Genomic DNA, 15,751 nt, shown 5'->3' on the forward strand with positions numbered 1-15,751 from the left:
ATCCATTCCCTTCCAAGGAATCACCTCCACATTCCCAGGAGATCTCCCACGTTGGAGGACTCGGATCAATTCTCAGTTGGATCCATTCCCTTCCAAGGAATCACCTCCACATTCCCAGGAGATCTCCCACATTGGAGGACTCGGATCAATTCCCTGTTGGATCCCAGCTAGATCCATTCCCTTCCAAGGAATCACCTCCACATTTCCAGGAGATCTCCCACGTTGGAAGACTGGGATCAATTCCCCATTGGATCCATTCCCTTCCAAGGAATCAACTCCACATTCCCAGGAGATCTCCCACGTTGGAAGACTGGGATCAGTTCCCCGTTGGATCCCGCTTGGATCCTTTCCCACAAAACCCAACAGCGCTGGTTTGGTCCTTCCAGAATCTGTTTCCCTGGGCGATTCCCAGCCCGCCATTCCCACCATTCCATGGGATGTGAAGCGGGGAACATCCCGGGATCCGGTCACGGGGACAGGTGGGGCCGGAATGCGCGCGGCCGGATCATCATGACGACCTTCCGTAGGGAATAGTAGTCCGTGTCCTTCCAGGAATACCACACGATCCCATCCGGGCCCAGCATCTTCCGGTTTTTAATGGAATATCGGCCGCCCTTGGAAACAGAGAGGGGAGGGGCAAAAAAACCAAATAATTAATAATTGACCAAACATTAATAATAACAATAACAATAACAATAACAATAATAACAATAACAATAACAATAACAATAACAATAACAATAACTATTATTATTATTATTATTAAATATTATTTTAATTATTATCTTTATTATTTTTAATGTTAATGTTAATGTTAATAATATTGTATATTATAATAATATAATAATATTCTAATATAACATTATGCTAGTATTATAACAATAATAGATAATATTATAATTCTATTAGTATTGTTAATAATAATATTCATGAATATATTTAATAATAATTAGTTTAATTATGTAATAAGACATAATTATATATAATATATAATTATATAATATAATATACAATATATAATATATAATATATAATATATTATATATTATATATTATATATTATATATTATATATTATATATTATATATTATATATTTTATATAATATAATACATATTATATTATATTATATATTATATATTATATATTATATATTATATATTATAGGATGTATTATATATGTATGCAATTATACAATTATATAATTATATAATTAATTATATAATTATATTATATATAATATATAAAGTTATATATAATGATATATATTTATACACTGTATAATTATATATTATAACATATATAGTTGTATATAAAATATAATTATATATAATACATAACAATTATATAATAACAAGTAATAGTAATTATAATTTATTAATATTATTAATAATATTTATTAATATTATTATAGACAGTAATATTATTAAAATATTAATATTAATATTAATATTAATAAACAACCAACACCAAACCCACCAACACTCATCAACACATTAATTGAGAAATCTCAACATTTACAAATTAATGAAAAATTTCAATTAATTAAATTAACGTTATTAAACATTACAAAATTAAATTATCCAAATTATTAACAAAATTAAATTAATTAATGCTAATTAAGTTAACAAACCCAAACCATCACGAGTGGGAAACGCTTGGAGGCGTTTTGGGATGGGGTCACGGGAAAAAACGACCTCTTGGAAATACGGGAGCAGAGAATTTCTGGATAATGTCGGGGAAAAAAGCCCAAAAATACCGAAATTTTTCCAAAGGTCCCTCTGGAGCCGCGTTGGAATTTCAGGGCGGTGAGTCGCACATTCCAGAGGGAATAATTCCTGCCTGGAAAGGGTTTTCCAGGCCAGGGCTGGGACAGATTTCCATTCCTGGAGGGATTTAAATCCCTATGGCTTTGGGAGGACACGGATCAGTGGCAGGACTGGAAATTCTGGGAATGGTTGGATTCAGCCTCGGAGAATTTTTCCAACCTCAACAATTCCATGACTCCCGGGGCAGATTTCCCATTCCTGGAGGGATTTAAATCCCTATGGCTTTGGGAGGACACGGATCAGTGGCAGGACTGGAAATTCTGGGAATGGTTGGATTCAGCCTCGGAGAACTTTTCCAACCTCAACAATTCCATGGCTCCCGGGGCAGATTTCCCATTCCTGGAGGGATTTGGGAGGATGCGGATCAGTGGCAGGACTGGAAATTCTGGGAATAGTTGGATTCAGCCTGGGAGAACTTTTCCAGCCTCAACAATTCGGGAATGATCTCCCCAGGAATGAGGGATGGGATGAGAGGGAATGGCCTCCAGACATTCCAGGGGAGGTTTATGGGATATTGGGAATAATTCCTGCCTGGAAAGGGTTTTCCAGGCCAGGGCAGGGACAGATTTCCCATTCCTGGAGGGATTTAAATCCCTATGGCTTTGGGAGGACACGGATCAGTGGCAGGACTGGAAATTCTGGGAATGCTTGGATTCAGCCTGGGAGAACTTTTCCAGCCTCCACAATTCCGTGATTCCAGGAGCAACAGCCTCGCTCCTCACATTCCACCCTCTCCACCCCGCTTTTCTTCTGATCTCGGGGGCGGTTGAAAAAATCTCCAATCGGGGCAAAAAATTCCCAAATCCCTCCCAGTCCCTCACCTTGTAGTAAACGCCGTTGAGGTTGGAGAAGAAGCACTGGTGGTACCACCAGCCTCCGTGGGAAATCTCGGCACAGATGTTCCCGGAATCCGGAGTGCTGAAGCTCCTCTTGTCGTGGTACCAGGCGAAGGAATCCTCCACGGTGCCGCTGAATCCGTCCACGTGAAGCCGGTAGAAGTTTTCCTCGTCCTCGATGCTGCAGGGAACAAAGGAATGTTTCCTCGGGATTGTCGGAATTCCGTCGGAGTTTTCATTTTCCAGCCGGGATCGCGGCGTTCCCTAAGGCGGGGCTGCTCCGGCCGCATCCCTGCTGGGATTTATCGGCTCAAAAAGTTGGGGATGAGGAGGTTTCTTCCCTTCTGTGGGATGGGAACGGTGGGAATTTGGGGGTGGTCAGGAATTTCGGAATTTCAGGGAATTCAGGAATTTTGGGATGAAATGGGTGGAGCAAGACTGGGAAACCACGACAAAGGAATGTGGAAGCCTTGGGAAAATCCCTTTAACTATGCAGCCTAAGGAGCATCCCGGAGATGGAGATAATTAGTGGAATCATGGAATTATGGGATGGTTTGGGTGGGAAGGGACCTTAGAGACCATCCCATTCCAACCCTGACACTTCCCACTATTCCCAGGTGGCTCCTGGGATATGGCAGGGCATGGAATGGGATGGGATGGAAGGTCCCTTCCCGCCCAAACCATTCCAGAACCCTCTGGAGCTGCTGGGATGGCTCCAGGCTGGAATTCTGTCTCAGCAGGTAAATACTTGGGGATGGGGCTCCAAGGGGAAAGAAATAGGGTCCAGGGAATCCTTGGAGCCGCTTCCCGATCCCAAAGGGGCGCCAGGAGAGCTGGAATTTGGGGAAGGGCTGGAGGGCCAGGAGCCAGGGAATGGCTTCCAGTGGGAAAGGGGAGCCTGGGATTTTGGGATCTTGGGAAAGCATTCCTGGCTGGGCTGGAATTCCCAGAGGATCCCTGGATCCCTGGGAATATCCAAAGAAATGTTGGATTGGCTTGGAGCAGCCTGGGATAGTGGGAAGCGTCCCTGGGATGGGATTTGAGGTCCCTTCCCACCCAAACCATTCCGGGATTCTGGGATCATGAACATTCAGGATCCATCCCAAGGGATTTTTATGGAATTCAGGGATGGAAAAGGAAAGGGAGACCCTTCCTGGAGATCCAAGATGCCAAGTGAAGCCTCTGGATCCTGAAAATTCCTTCCCGAGGAGGAATCGGGATGGGGATGGATCCAATGCCAGGCTGGGAGAGCTGGGAATGTTCCCTTGGATCAGGGAAGGATCCAGGGAATCCTTGGATCCGCTTCCCGATCCCCAGGGGGCTCCAGACAGCTGGAATTTGGGGAAGGGCTGGAGGGCCAGGAGCCAGGGAATGGCTTCCAGTGGGAAAGGGGAGCCTGGGATTTTGGGATCTTGGGAAGGAATTCCTGTCTGGGCTGGAATTCCCAGAGAATCCCTGGATCCCTGGCAGTGTCCAAGGAAAGGCTGGAGCATCCTGGGATAATGGAAGATGTCCCTGCCCATGGAATGGGATGAGGTTGGAAATGTCCCCTCCCACCCAAAGCATTCCGGGATTTTAGGAGCCGCGAGCATTTCCAGGGGAAACAGGGAATGAGATTCTCTGGGACAATCCGGACGCTCCTGGTCACTCCGGAATAATCCAGGTTGTGGCTGATGTGGTTGGAGAAATAAAATATGGGAAGAGGGGAAGGGCTGGAGATTCCAAAGGATACCAGGAAACAAAGGAGCGGAGAGGACAAAAATCCAAACCAGGAAGAATCGGGAGCCCCTCTGAGGAATTCTGAGGAATTTGGGGGCAAATTCCTCAAAATCCTTGGATTTCAGGCACAGAGCTCAATAATTTGGGCCAGAAAATCAGGGAGAATCCAGGGATTATCCATGGGATCCTACACCTCATTTCCCCCATGGATTTGGAATTTGGGCATGACGCTGCACATTCCCTAACTCACATCCAACTTTAAATTTGGGATGAAATCCAGGTGGGAAGGGCAGGACAGACTGGGCTCGGCCTGGAAACCTTCCTGGGCATAATTCCCATTGCCTGAGGGTCTCCCGGGGTTTGAAATCCCGGGAATTACCCCAGGTTTTACCTGAAGACCTGGTAGAAGGCGTGTTTGTGTTTGTTATTCCAATCTTCCAGGTCAATCCGTAGGGAATAATCCCCTTGGCTTGTCATCCTGTGGATGTTGTCGTTGCCCAGCCAGAATTCCCCGTTGAGGTCCCCAAATCCTTCTTTGTACTCGATCCAGGTCCGGTTGAAATCCACGGATCCGTCCTGGCGCCTCTGGATGACGGTCCAGCCGCCCCCTGCCGGGAGAGGACGGGAAGTGGGAAAATCCAGGGAAAATCCGGAGAGAGCCAGACAGATCCATCAGAATTCAAATCCCTGGAGTTGTCCAGGAGAGCTGGATTTGGGAGAAAAGGATGGAGGCCCAGGAGCCAGGGAATGGCTCCGTCTGGGAATGGGGAGCTTGGGATTTTGGGATCTCGGGAAGGAATTCCCGGCTGGGCTGGAATTCCCAGAGAATCCCTGGATCCCTGGCAGTGCCCAAGGAAAGGTTGGAGCACCCTGAGGCAGTGGGATTGAAGGTCCATGGATCCCATCCCAAACCATTCCAGGATTCCGGGATCAAGGACGCTCAGGGTCCATCCTGAGGGATTTTTTATGGAATTCGGGGATGGAAAAGGGAAGGGAGACCCTTCCTGGAGTCCCAAATTCCCAGTGAAGCCCCTGGATCCCAAAATTCCTTCTGAAGAAGGAGTCGGGGTGGGGATGGATCCAGTCCAGGAGAGCTGGAGAGGGATTTGGGAAAAGGCCCTGGAATGCCAGGTCAGGGAATGGTTCCCACTGCCAGAGGGTTGGGATTTTGGGATCTTGGGAAGGAATTCCCATCTGGGATAGGGGGGAGGGTCTGGGCTGGAATTCCAAGAGAATCCCTGGATCCCTGGGAATGTCCAAGGAAAGGCTGGGAGCGCCCTGGGATAGTGGGAGGTGTTGGAATTGGAATGGGATGGGATTTCAGGTCTTTTCCCACCCAAACCATTCCAGGATTTAGGATTCCCTACGCCTGCTTTGACTCAAATCCCGAGCCGGATGAGACCCACCAGGATCATCGCTCCAACTCCGGGACATCCCAAAATTCCCAGCAGAGCCTTTCCCAAACCCTCCCGGATCTCCATCAGCCTTGGGAACGCCGCAGTGCCCAACCACCCCTGGAATCACCGGGATCCGACCCTCCCGCGGGACAAATCCCTTCGGAATTCCGGACCTTCCGTGTCCATCTCGCAGAGGACCTCGATGGGAATTCCACGGACCGAGGGCAGGATGCTGTAAATCCCGGATCTCCGGAGCCCGTTGTAGTAGACGGAAGCGCAGTCGATGGGACAATTCCGGCCATGTTTGATTTCTGGGAATGGCAACGGGGAGAGAGACGCGGTTACGGCTTTTCCCATAAATCCGAAAAAACTGGGGGAAAAAAATATCCCTGGATTTGGAGGTTCGGGGATGGAATTTTGGCAATGAGGGTCCAGGTCCCACCAGCCACTAGGATTTTTCCAGAGCCGAAAGGGGATTATTCCAGGGAAAATCTGAAATTATTCTGGGGAAAATCTGAAATTATTCCAGGGAAAATCTGAAATTATTCCAGGGAGAATCACAAAATATTCCAGGGAAAATCTGAAATTATTCCAGGGAGAATCCCAAATTATTCCAGGGAAAATCTGAAATTTCTCCAGGGAAAATCTGAAATTATTCTGAGGAGAATCTCAGCTTATTCCAGGGAAAATCTGAAATTATTCCAGGGAGAATCCCAAATTATTCCAGGGAAAATCTGAAATTTCTCCAGGGAAAATCTGAAATTATTCTGAGGAGAATCTCAGCTTATTCCAGGAAAAGCCTGAAATTATTCCAGGGAGAATCCCAAACTATTCCAGGGAAAATCTGAAATTTTTCTGGGGAAGACAACCAAAAACCTGGGGTGGGGGGAAATAAAAAAGGGAAATTCATTCATTAAAAATAGAGAAATAATGGAATTTTTTTGAAGTAGGAAAAATTTCACAAAAATTCTGTTTTTATGCTGGGAGTTTTGGAAGGAGAACCACAAATTATCCCAAGGAAAACTCGAAATTATTCCAGGGATAATAACCAAAAACCTGTCAGGAAAAAAAAAAAATAAAAGCTAAAAATTAATTCACTAAAAATAAAGAAATCACAGAAAATTGTTGGGTTTTTTTGAAGAGGAAAAGTTTCACCGAATCTTTAATTCCACGCCATGAATTTTTGAGGGAAAATCCCAAATTATACCAGGGAAAAGAACTAAAAACCTGGACAAAAAAAACCAACAAAAAATTCACTAAAAACAGAGAAATTATGAAAAATTGTTGGTTTTTTTTAAGTGGAAAAAAATGAATTTTTTATGGGAAAATCTCCACATTTCCAGGGATTTTTTGTGGGTTTTTGGAGGGAAAAGATTCCCAGGATTTGTGCAAACTTTTCCAGGTGTGATCCCGAGCACCTCCCACATCCACGGAGCTGGAAAAGCTACGGAAGCCCCCAGGGAGCCGGGATGGAGCGGGATCGGAAGCACTTTCCCAACCCCATTCCTGATCCCATTCCCGATCCCATTCCCGATCCCATTCCTGGCCCCATTCCCGCCACCTGGATGCCGCATCTCCTCCTGGAAAAGAACCAAAAACCTGGACAAAAAAACCAACAAAAAATTCACTAAAACCAGAGAAATTCCAAACAATTTTTGGGTTTTCTACTGGAAAAAAAAGAATTTTTTATGGGAAAACCTCCACTCTTCCAGGGATTTTTTGTGGGTTTTTGGATGGAAAAGATTCCCAGGATTTGTGCAAACTTTTCCAGGTGTGATCCCGAGCACCTCCCACATCCACGGAGCTGGAAAAGCTACGGAAGCCCCCAGGGAGCCGGGATGGAGCGGGATCGGAAGCGCTTTCCCGATCCCATTCCCGATCCCATTCCCAACCCCATTCCCAACCCCATTCCCGATCCCATTCCCGCCACCTGGATGCCGCATCTCCTCCTGGAAAAGAACCAATAACCTGGACAAAAAAACCAACAAAAAATTCACTAAAACCAGAGAAATTCCAAACAATTTTTGGGTTTTCTACTGGAAAAAAAAGAATTTTTTATGGGAAAACCTCCACTCTTCCAGGGATTTTTTGTGGGTTTTTGGACGGAAAAGATTCCCAGGATTTGTGCAAACTTTTCCAGGTGTGATCCCGAGCACCTCCCACATCCACGGAGCTGGAAAAGCTACGGAAGCCCCCAGGGAGCCGGGATGGAGCGGGATCGGAAGCGCTTTCCCGATCCCATTCCCGATCCCATTCCCGATCCCATTCCCGATCCCATTCCCGCCACCTGGATGCCGCATCTCCTCCTGGAAAAGAACCAATAACCTGGACAAAAAAACCAACAAAAAAATCACTAAAACAGAGAAATTACAAAAAATTGTTGGGTTTTCAAGTGGAAAAAAAAGAATTTTTTATGGGAAAATCTCCACACTTCCAGGGATTTTTTGTGGGTTTTTTGGACGGAAAAGATTCCCAGGATTTGTGCAAACTTTTCCAGGTGTGATCCCAAGCACCTCCCACATCCACGGAGCTGGAAAAGCTACGGAAGCCCCCAGGGAGCCGGGATGGAGCGGGATCGGAAACGCTTTCCCGATCCCATTCCTGATCCCATTCCCGATCCCATTCCCAACCCCATTCCCGATCCCATTCCCGCCACCTGGATGCCGCATCTCCTCCTGGAAAAGAACCAATAACCTGGACAAGAAAACCAACAAAAAATTCACTAAAACCAGAGAAATTCCAAACAATTTTTGGGTTTTCTACTGGAAAATAAAGAATTTTTTATGGGAAAACCTCCACTCTTCCAGGGATTTTTTGTGGGTTTTTGGACAGAAAAGATTCCCAGGATTTGTGCAAACTTTTCCAGGTGTGATCCCGAGCACCTCCCACATCCACGGAGCTGGAAAAGCTACGGAAGCCCCCAGGGAGCCGGGATGGAGCGGGATCGGAAGCGCTTTCCCGATCCCATTCCCGATCCCATTCCCGATCCCATTCCCGACCCCATTCCCGCCACCAGGATGCCGCATCTCCTCCTGGAAAAGAACCAAAAACCTGGCCAAAAACCAACAAAAAATTCACTAAAAACCAGAGAAATTCCAAACAATTGTTGGGTTTTTTTAGTGGAAAAAAAGAATTTTTTATGGGAAAACCTCCACACTTCCAGGGATTTTTTGTGGGTTTTTGGATGGAAAAGATTCCCAGGATTTGTGCCAACTTTTCCAGGTGTGATCCTGAGCACCTCCCACATCCACGGAGCTGGAAAAGCTACGGAAGCCCCCAGGGAGACGGGATGGAGTGGGATCGGAAGCGCTTTCCCGATCCCATTCCCAATCCCATTCCCGATCCCATTCCCGCCACCTGGATGCCGCATCTCCTCCTGGACACGGATATCGGCGGGATGGAGGCAGCTGGGGTTCCTCCAGGCCCAGTCGGCCAGGGCGGAGATGTTGTTGATCTGGGCCTGGATGTCGTAGAGCAGCGTGGCCTGGATGTGCTGGAGCGTGCTGGATTCCCGGGAATGCTGCTCCAGGTCCTGCACCCTCTGGATCAGGCTCTGGTTCCGCCCCGCCGCCTCCTCGTGCTGCGGGTGGAGGGTGGGGCGGGGAGAAAAGGGGTTGGGAATGACGGCGAGGTGGTGGATCCGTGGGTCAATGATCCCAGGGGTTGGGGTTGGAATTCTCATGGGAGCTCCCACCCAGCGTGATATTCCCAGGATTCCGCGGAGGGTAGGGAAGAGCAGGTTGGGAATGTGGGAATTCTTTCCAAACGCTTTCGTCGTCGGGATATTCCAGCTCATCCCATTCCATGGGCAGGGACATCTCCCACCATCCCAGGGTGCTCCAACCTTTCTGTGGACATTCCCAAGGATCCAGGGGTGGCCACAGCTTCTCTGGGAATTCCAGCCCAGCCAGGAATTCCTTCCCAAGATCCCAAAATCCCAGGCTCCCCTTTCCTGCTGGAAGCCGTTCCCTGGCTCCTGGCCCTCCAGCCCTTCCCCAAATTCCAGCTCTCCTGGAGCCCCTTGGGGATCGGGAAGCGGCTCCTAGGATTCCCTGGATCCTTCCCCGATCCAGGGGAACATTCCCAGCTCTCCCAGCCTGGGATTGGATCCATCCCCATCCGGATTCCTCTCTGGGAAGGAATTTTGGGATCCAGGGGCTTCACTGGGAATTTGGGACTCCAGGGAGGTTCTCCCTTCCCTTTTCTTTCCCCAATTTCCATAAAAATCCTTCAGGGTGGAGCCTGAGCATCCTTGATCCCAGAATTCCCAATGCCTAACACTATCCTAGGTTGCTCCAAGCCCCATCCAACCTTTCCTTGGACACTCTCAAGGATCCAGAGATTCTCTGGGAATTCCAGCCCAGCCGGGAATTCCTTCCCAAGATCCCAAAATCCCAGGCTCCCCTTTCCCACTGGAAGCCATTCCCTGGCTCCTGGGCCTCCATCCTTTTCTCCCAAATTCCAGCTCTCCTGGAGCCCCTTGGGGATCGGGAAGCGGCTCCAAGGATTGCCTGGATCCTTCCCCGATCCAGCTGTGCATTCCCAGCTCTGGACTTGCTCCAGCCTCTCCTCATGCTGAGAATTCCATCCCTGGATGCCCCTAAAGGAACATTTACATCCCTTCCCTCCCTTTTTCCAGGAAAACCAGGCTCTGATCCCGTGTAAAATCCAGGGTGAAGCTGGCAGGAGATTCCTAGAGCGAATTCCAGGGGACGGACACCCCGATCCTGCTGGGAATGTGCCGCTCCCTCCTTGTAGACATTGGATGGCAGACCAGGCTTTATCCAGAAATTCCCAAATCCCACAGCAGCCTGGGAATTCCCTCCCACTTCCCAATCCCTGCTGTGGGCCTGGCAATGGATCCGCAGCCCTTCCATAATGAGGAGGAGATTCCATGGATAAAACTCAAGGATTTGCCATTGATGCGGAGGGAATTATCCCAGGAATGCTCCTTTTTCCAGTTCCGACCCTGCCAAATTCCAGGAGCTGGATCTCCATGGCTTTGGGAATGGGATGGATCCCCAGCCCTTAATAAGGCAGAGGAGAGTCCATGGATGAAAATCAAGGATTTGGGATCGATTTTGAGGGAATCATCCCTGGAATGTGAATTCTGACCCTGCCAAATTCCAGGAGCTGGAATCCCCCACGGTAAAAAACCCACAAAGCCACGGACACCACTTTTTCCACCTGGATCTCCATGGCTTTGGGAATGGGATGGATCAGGAATCCTAATAAAAGTAGAGGAGATTCCATGGATAAAACTCAAGGATTTGGCATTGATGCGGAGGGAATTATCCCAGGAATGCTCCTTTTTCCAGTTCCGACCCTGCCAAATTCCAGGAGCTGGATCTCCATGGCTTTGGGAATGGGATGGATCCCCAGCCCTTAATAAGGCAGAGGAGAGTCCATGGATGAAAATCAAGGATTTGGGATCGATTTTGAGGGAATCATCCCTGGAATGTGAATTCTGACCCTGCCAAATTCCAGGAGCTGGAATCCCCCACGGTAAAAAACCCACAAAGCCACGGACACCACTTTTTCCACCTGGATCTCCATGGCTTTGGGAATGGGATGGATCAGGAATCCTAATAAAAGTAGAGGAGATTCCATGGATAAAACTCAAGGATTTGGCATTGATGCGGAGGGAATTATCCCAGGAATGCTCCTTTTTCCAGTTCCGACCCTGCCAAATTCCAGGAGCTGGATCTCCATGGCTTTGGGAATGGGATGGATCCCCAGCCCTTAATAAGGCAGAGGAGAGTCCATGGATGAAAATCAAGGATTTGGGATCGATTTTGAGGGAATCATCCTTGGAATGTGAATTCCGACCCTGCCAAATTCCAGGAGCTGGAATCCCCTACGGGGGAAAAAAACCAACCCCATGGACACCACTTTTTCCCACCTGGATCTCCATGGCTTTGGGAATGGGACGGATCCCCAACCCTTAAAAAGGTGGAGAAGATTCCATGGATGAAAATCAAGGATTTGGCATTGATTTTGAGGGAACCATCCCTGGAATGCGAGTTCCAACCCTGCCAAATTCCAGGAGCTGGAATCCCCTGCAGGGGAAAGAACCAACCCCATGGACGCCACTTTTTCCCACCTGGATCTCCATGGCTTTGGGAATGGGACGGATCGCCAACCCTTAAAAAGGCAGAGGACATTCCATGGATGAAAATCAAGGATTTGGGATCGATTTTGAGGGAATCATCCCTGGAATGAGAATTCCGACCCTGCCAAATTCCAGGAGCTGGAATCCCCCACGGTAAAAAACCCACAAAGCCATGGACACCACTTTTTCCACCTGGATCTCCATGGCTTTGGGAATGGGATGGATCAGGAATCCTAATAAAGGTAGAGGAGATTCCATGGATAAAACTCAAGGATTTGGCATTGATGTGGAGGGAATTATCCCAGGAATGCTCCTTTTTCCAGTTCCACCCTGCCAAATTCCAGGAGCTGGATCTCCATGGCTTTGGGAATGGGATGGATCCCCAGCCCTTAATAAGGCAGAGGAGAGTCCATGGATGAAAATCAAGGATTTGGGATCGATTTTGAGGGAATCATCCTTGGAATGTGAATTCCGACCCTGCCAAATTCCAGGAGCTGGAATCCCCTACGGGGGAAAAAAACCAACCCCATGGACACCACTTTTTCCCACCTGGATCTCCATGGCTTTGGGAATGGGACGGATCCCCAACCCTTAAAAAGGTGGAGAAGATTCCATGGATGAAAATCAAGGATTTGGCATTGATTTTGAGGGAACCATCCCTGGAATGCGAGTTCCAACCCTGCCAAATTCCAGGAGCTGGAATCCCCTGCAGGGGAAAGAACCAACCCCATGGACGCCACTTTTTCCCACCTGGATCTCCATGGCTTTGGGAATGGGACGGATCGCCAACCCTTAAAAAGGCAGAGGACATTCCATGGATGAAAATCAAGGATTTGGGATCGATTTTGAGGGAATCATCCCTGGAATGAGAATTCCGACCCTGCCAAATTCCAGGAGCTGGAATCCCCCACGGTAAAAAACCCACAAAGCCATGGACACCACTTTTTCCACCTGGATCTCCATGGCTTTGGGAATGGGATGGATCAGGAATCCTAATAAAGGTAGAGGAGATTCCATGGATAAAACTCAAGGATTTGGCATTGATGTGGAGGGAATTATCCCAGGAATGCTCCTTTTTCCAGTTCCACCCTGCCAAATTCCAGGAGCTGGATCTCCATGGCTTTGGGAATGGGATGGATCCCCAGCCCTTAATAAGGCAGAGGAGAGTCCATGGATGAAAATCAAGGATTTGGGATCGATTTTGAGGGAATCATCCCTGGAATGCGAGTTCCGACCCTGCCAAATTCCAGGAGCTGGAATCCCCTACGGGGTAAAAAACCCACAAAGCCATGGACACCACTTTTTCCACCTGGATCTCCATGGCTTTGGGAATGGGATGGATCAGGAATCCTAATAAAGGTAGAGGAGATTCCATGGATAAAACTCAAGGATTTGGCATTGATGCGGAGGGAATTATCCCAGGAATGCTCCTTTTTCCAGTTCCGACCCTGCCAAATTCCAGGAGCTGGATCTCCATGGCTTTGGGAATGGGATGGATCCCCAGCCCTTAATAAGGCAGAGGAGAGTCCATGGATGAAAATCAAGGATTTGGGATCGATTTTGAGGGAATCATCCCTGGAGTGAGAATTCTGATCCTGCCAAATTCCAGGAGCTGGAATCCCCCATGGTAAAAAACCCACAAAGCCACGGACACCACTTTTTCCACCTGGATCTCCATGGCTTTGGGAATGGGATGGATCCCGAATCCTTACAAAGGCAGAGGAGATTCCATGAGTAAAACTCAAGGATTTGGGGTCGATTTTGAGGGAACCATCCCTGGAACGCGAGTTCCGACCCTGCCAAATTCCAGGACCTGCGATCCCCCACGGAAAGAAACAACCCAAACCGGCGCCACCTTTTCCCACCTGGGTCTCCAGGGCTTTGATGCGGTGCCGGTGGTTCCGGAGCTCCTCCTGGAGCTCGGAGATGGATTCCCGGAGCTCCAGGATCTGCTGCTTGCGCTCCTCGTTCTCGTGGAGCCAGTAGGAGACCTCGTCGGTGCAGCGGAACAGGTCCGGGCACCGCCGCTCGTCCCCCTGCGGCAGCGTGGCCACGATCCGGCACCGCCCGTCCGGAAGCACCTGGTTGCTGTATTCCCCGCACCGGATCAATCCCGGAGATTCCCGGGGATCCTCGTGCTCCCGGTAGCCGGCGGGAAGGGATTTCTCCAGGGATGGGCGGCTCAGCGCGGCCACGAGGAGGAGGGAGAGCAGCCCGGCTTTTCCCGGGAGGAATTCCATGGGGGAAGGGGCCCCCGACGGGTGTCGACTCCGACTTCCCACAATCCAGAAAAGTGCGGATTTATGGGATCGGAGAGGCCGCGGAGAGGTGGCGGAGCTGATCCCGTAAAATTCCAAGCTGGGATCAGCTGGGATCCTCCGCTCTCTTCCGGCTCCGTGGGCGGCAATTCCCTCCCTCCGGAGTGGCTGGGAGGGTGTGGAAGTCGAGGTGAGGTGAGCGAATTCTCGGGAATTCCGGAATTCCGGCCACTCGGGATCAGGTGTGGGGAGGAGACGGCTCCCCCGGACCGGGTATCCCAGTATTCTGGCGTTTCCTGGGAATTGGAATCAGAGCAAGGGGATGGAAGATGGAAAATTATTTTGGAGCACCATGCACAGGTTCTCGAAAATTCCTGGATTCTTTCAGGCATTCCCAAGGACTCAGGGCATGGATTCAATCCCAGTAAAGTTCCCTATCCCATTCCAGCAATTGCCAGGAAAAATGACATGGATTAAACCCCCTCCCAACATTCCCAATCCCATTCCAGCCATTCCCAAAGATCCAGGATTCATGGATTAGGCCCCGCCCCCCAACATTCCCAATCCCATTCCAGAAATTCCCAAGGATTCAGGATTCATGAATTAGACCCAGCGCAACATTCCCAATCCCACTCCAGAAATTCCCAGGAAAAAAAAGACGTGGATTAGATCCCACTAAACTTCCCTATCCCATTCCAGCCATTCCCAAGGATTCAGGACATGGATTAGACCCCCCACAACATTTCCAATCCCACTCCAGCCATTCCCAGGAAAAAAGGACATGGATTAGACCCCTCAAAATTCCCCTATCCCATTCTAGACATTCCCAAGGATCCAGGACATGGATTAGAACTGCACACGGAATTTTCCACACACCCATCCCAGAACACCCCGGAAGAGCCTGGATGGATCCCGACCTGGGATTGGCTCTCCCACCCGGACTCGCATCCAACGGGAAGGACGACGGATCCCATCCAGGCAGCAAAAACTCCCCCTTGACCCCTTTTATCCCCAAAAAAACTTGGAGTCAAGCCTCAACATTCCCTATCCCACTCCAGCCAGTCCCAAGGATCATGGGGCAGGGATCAGACCCCCTCAAAATTCCCCATCCCATTCCAGACATTCCCAGGAAAAAATACATGGATTATATCCACTCAACATTCTCAATCCCATTCCAGCCATTCCCAAGGATTCGGGACATGGATTAGACCCCTCCCAACATTCCCAATCCCACTCCAGCCATTCCCAAAGATCCAGGACATGGATTAGACCCCTCCCAACATTCCCAATCCCATTCCAGCCATTCCCAAAGATCCAGGACATGGATTAGACCCCTCCCAACATTCCCTACCCCAATCCAGCCATTCCCAACGATCCAGGACATGGATTAAACCCCCCAACATTCCCAATCCCATTCCAGCCATTCCCAAGGATTCAGGATTCATGGATAAAACCCCCTCAAAATTCCCTATCCCATTCCAGCCATTCCCAGGAAAAAAGGACATGGATTAAATCCCACTTAACATTTCCCATCCCTTTCCAGCCATTCCCAGGAAAAAAGGACATGGATTAAACCCCCCAACATTCCCCATCCCATTCCA

The 15,751-nt window shown here is 48.8% G+C and overlaps 1 protein-coding gene across 1 annotated transcript; it reads right to left on the reverse strand.

Moving 5' to 3' along the window:
- Nucleotides 1-421: 421 nt before the first annotated feature.
- LOC137471968 (fibrinogen-like protein 1) lies at nt 422-14,136 on the reverse strand. The gene is made up of 6 exons (XM_068186679.1): nt 13,758-14,136; nt 9,138-9,360; nt 5,954-6,091; nt 4,775-4,991; nt 2,650-2,845; nt 422-614 (listed from the first exon to the last, which is right to left on the reverse strand). Exons 1-6 carry the CDS (start codon nt 14,130-14,132, stop codon nt 468-470), a joined length of 1,296 nt encoding a protein of 431 aa, XP_068042780.1. The 5' UTR covers nt 14,133-14,136; the 3' UTR covers nt 422-467.
- Between the last annotated feature and the right edge of the window lie 1,615 nt (nt 14,137-15,751).

The sequence above is a fragment of the Anomalospiza imberbis genome, chromosome 3 (genome assembly GCF_031753505.1).
Source record: "Anomalospiza imberbis isolate Cuckoo-Finch-1a 21T00152 chromosome 3, ASM3175350v1, whole genome shotgun sequence".
NCBI lineage: Eukaryota > Metazoa > Chordata > Aves > Passeriformes > Viduidae > Anomalospiza > Anomalospiza imberbis.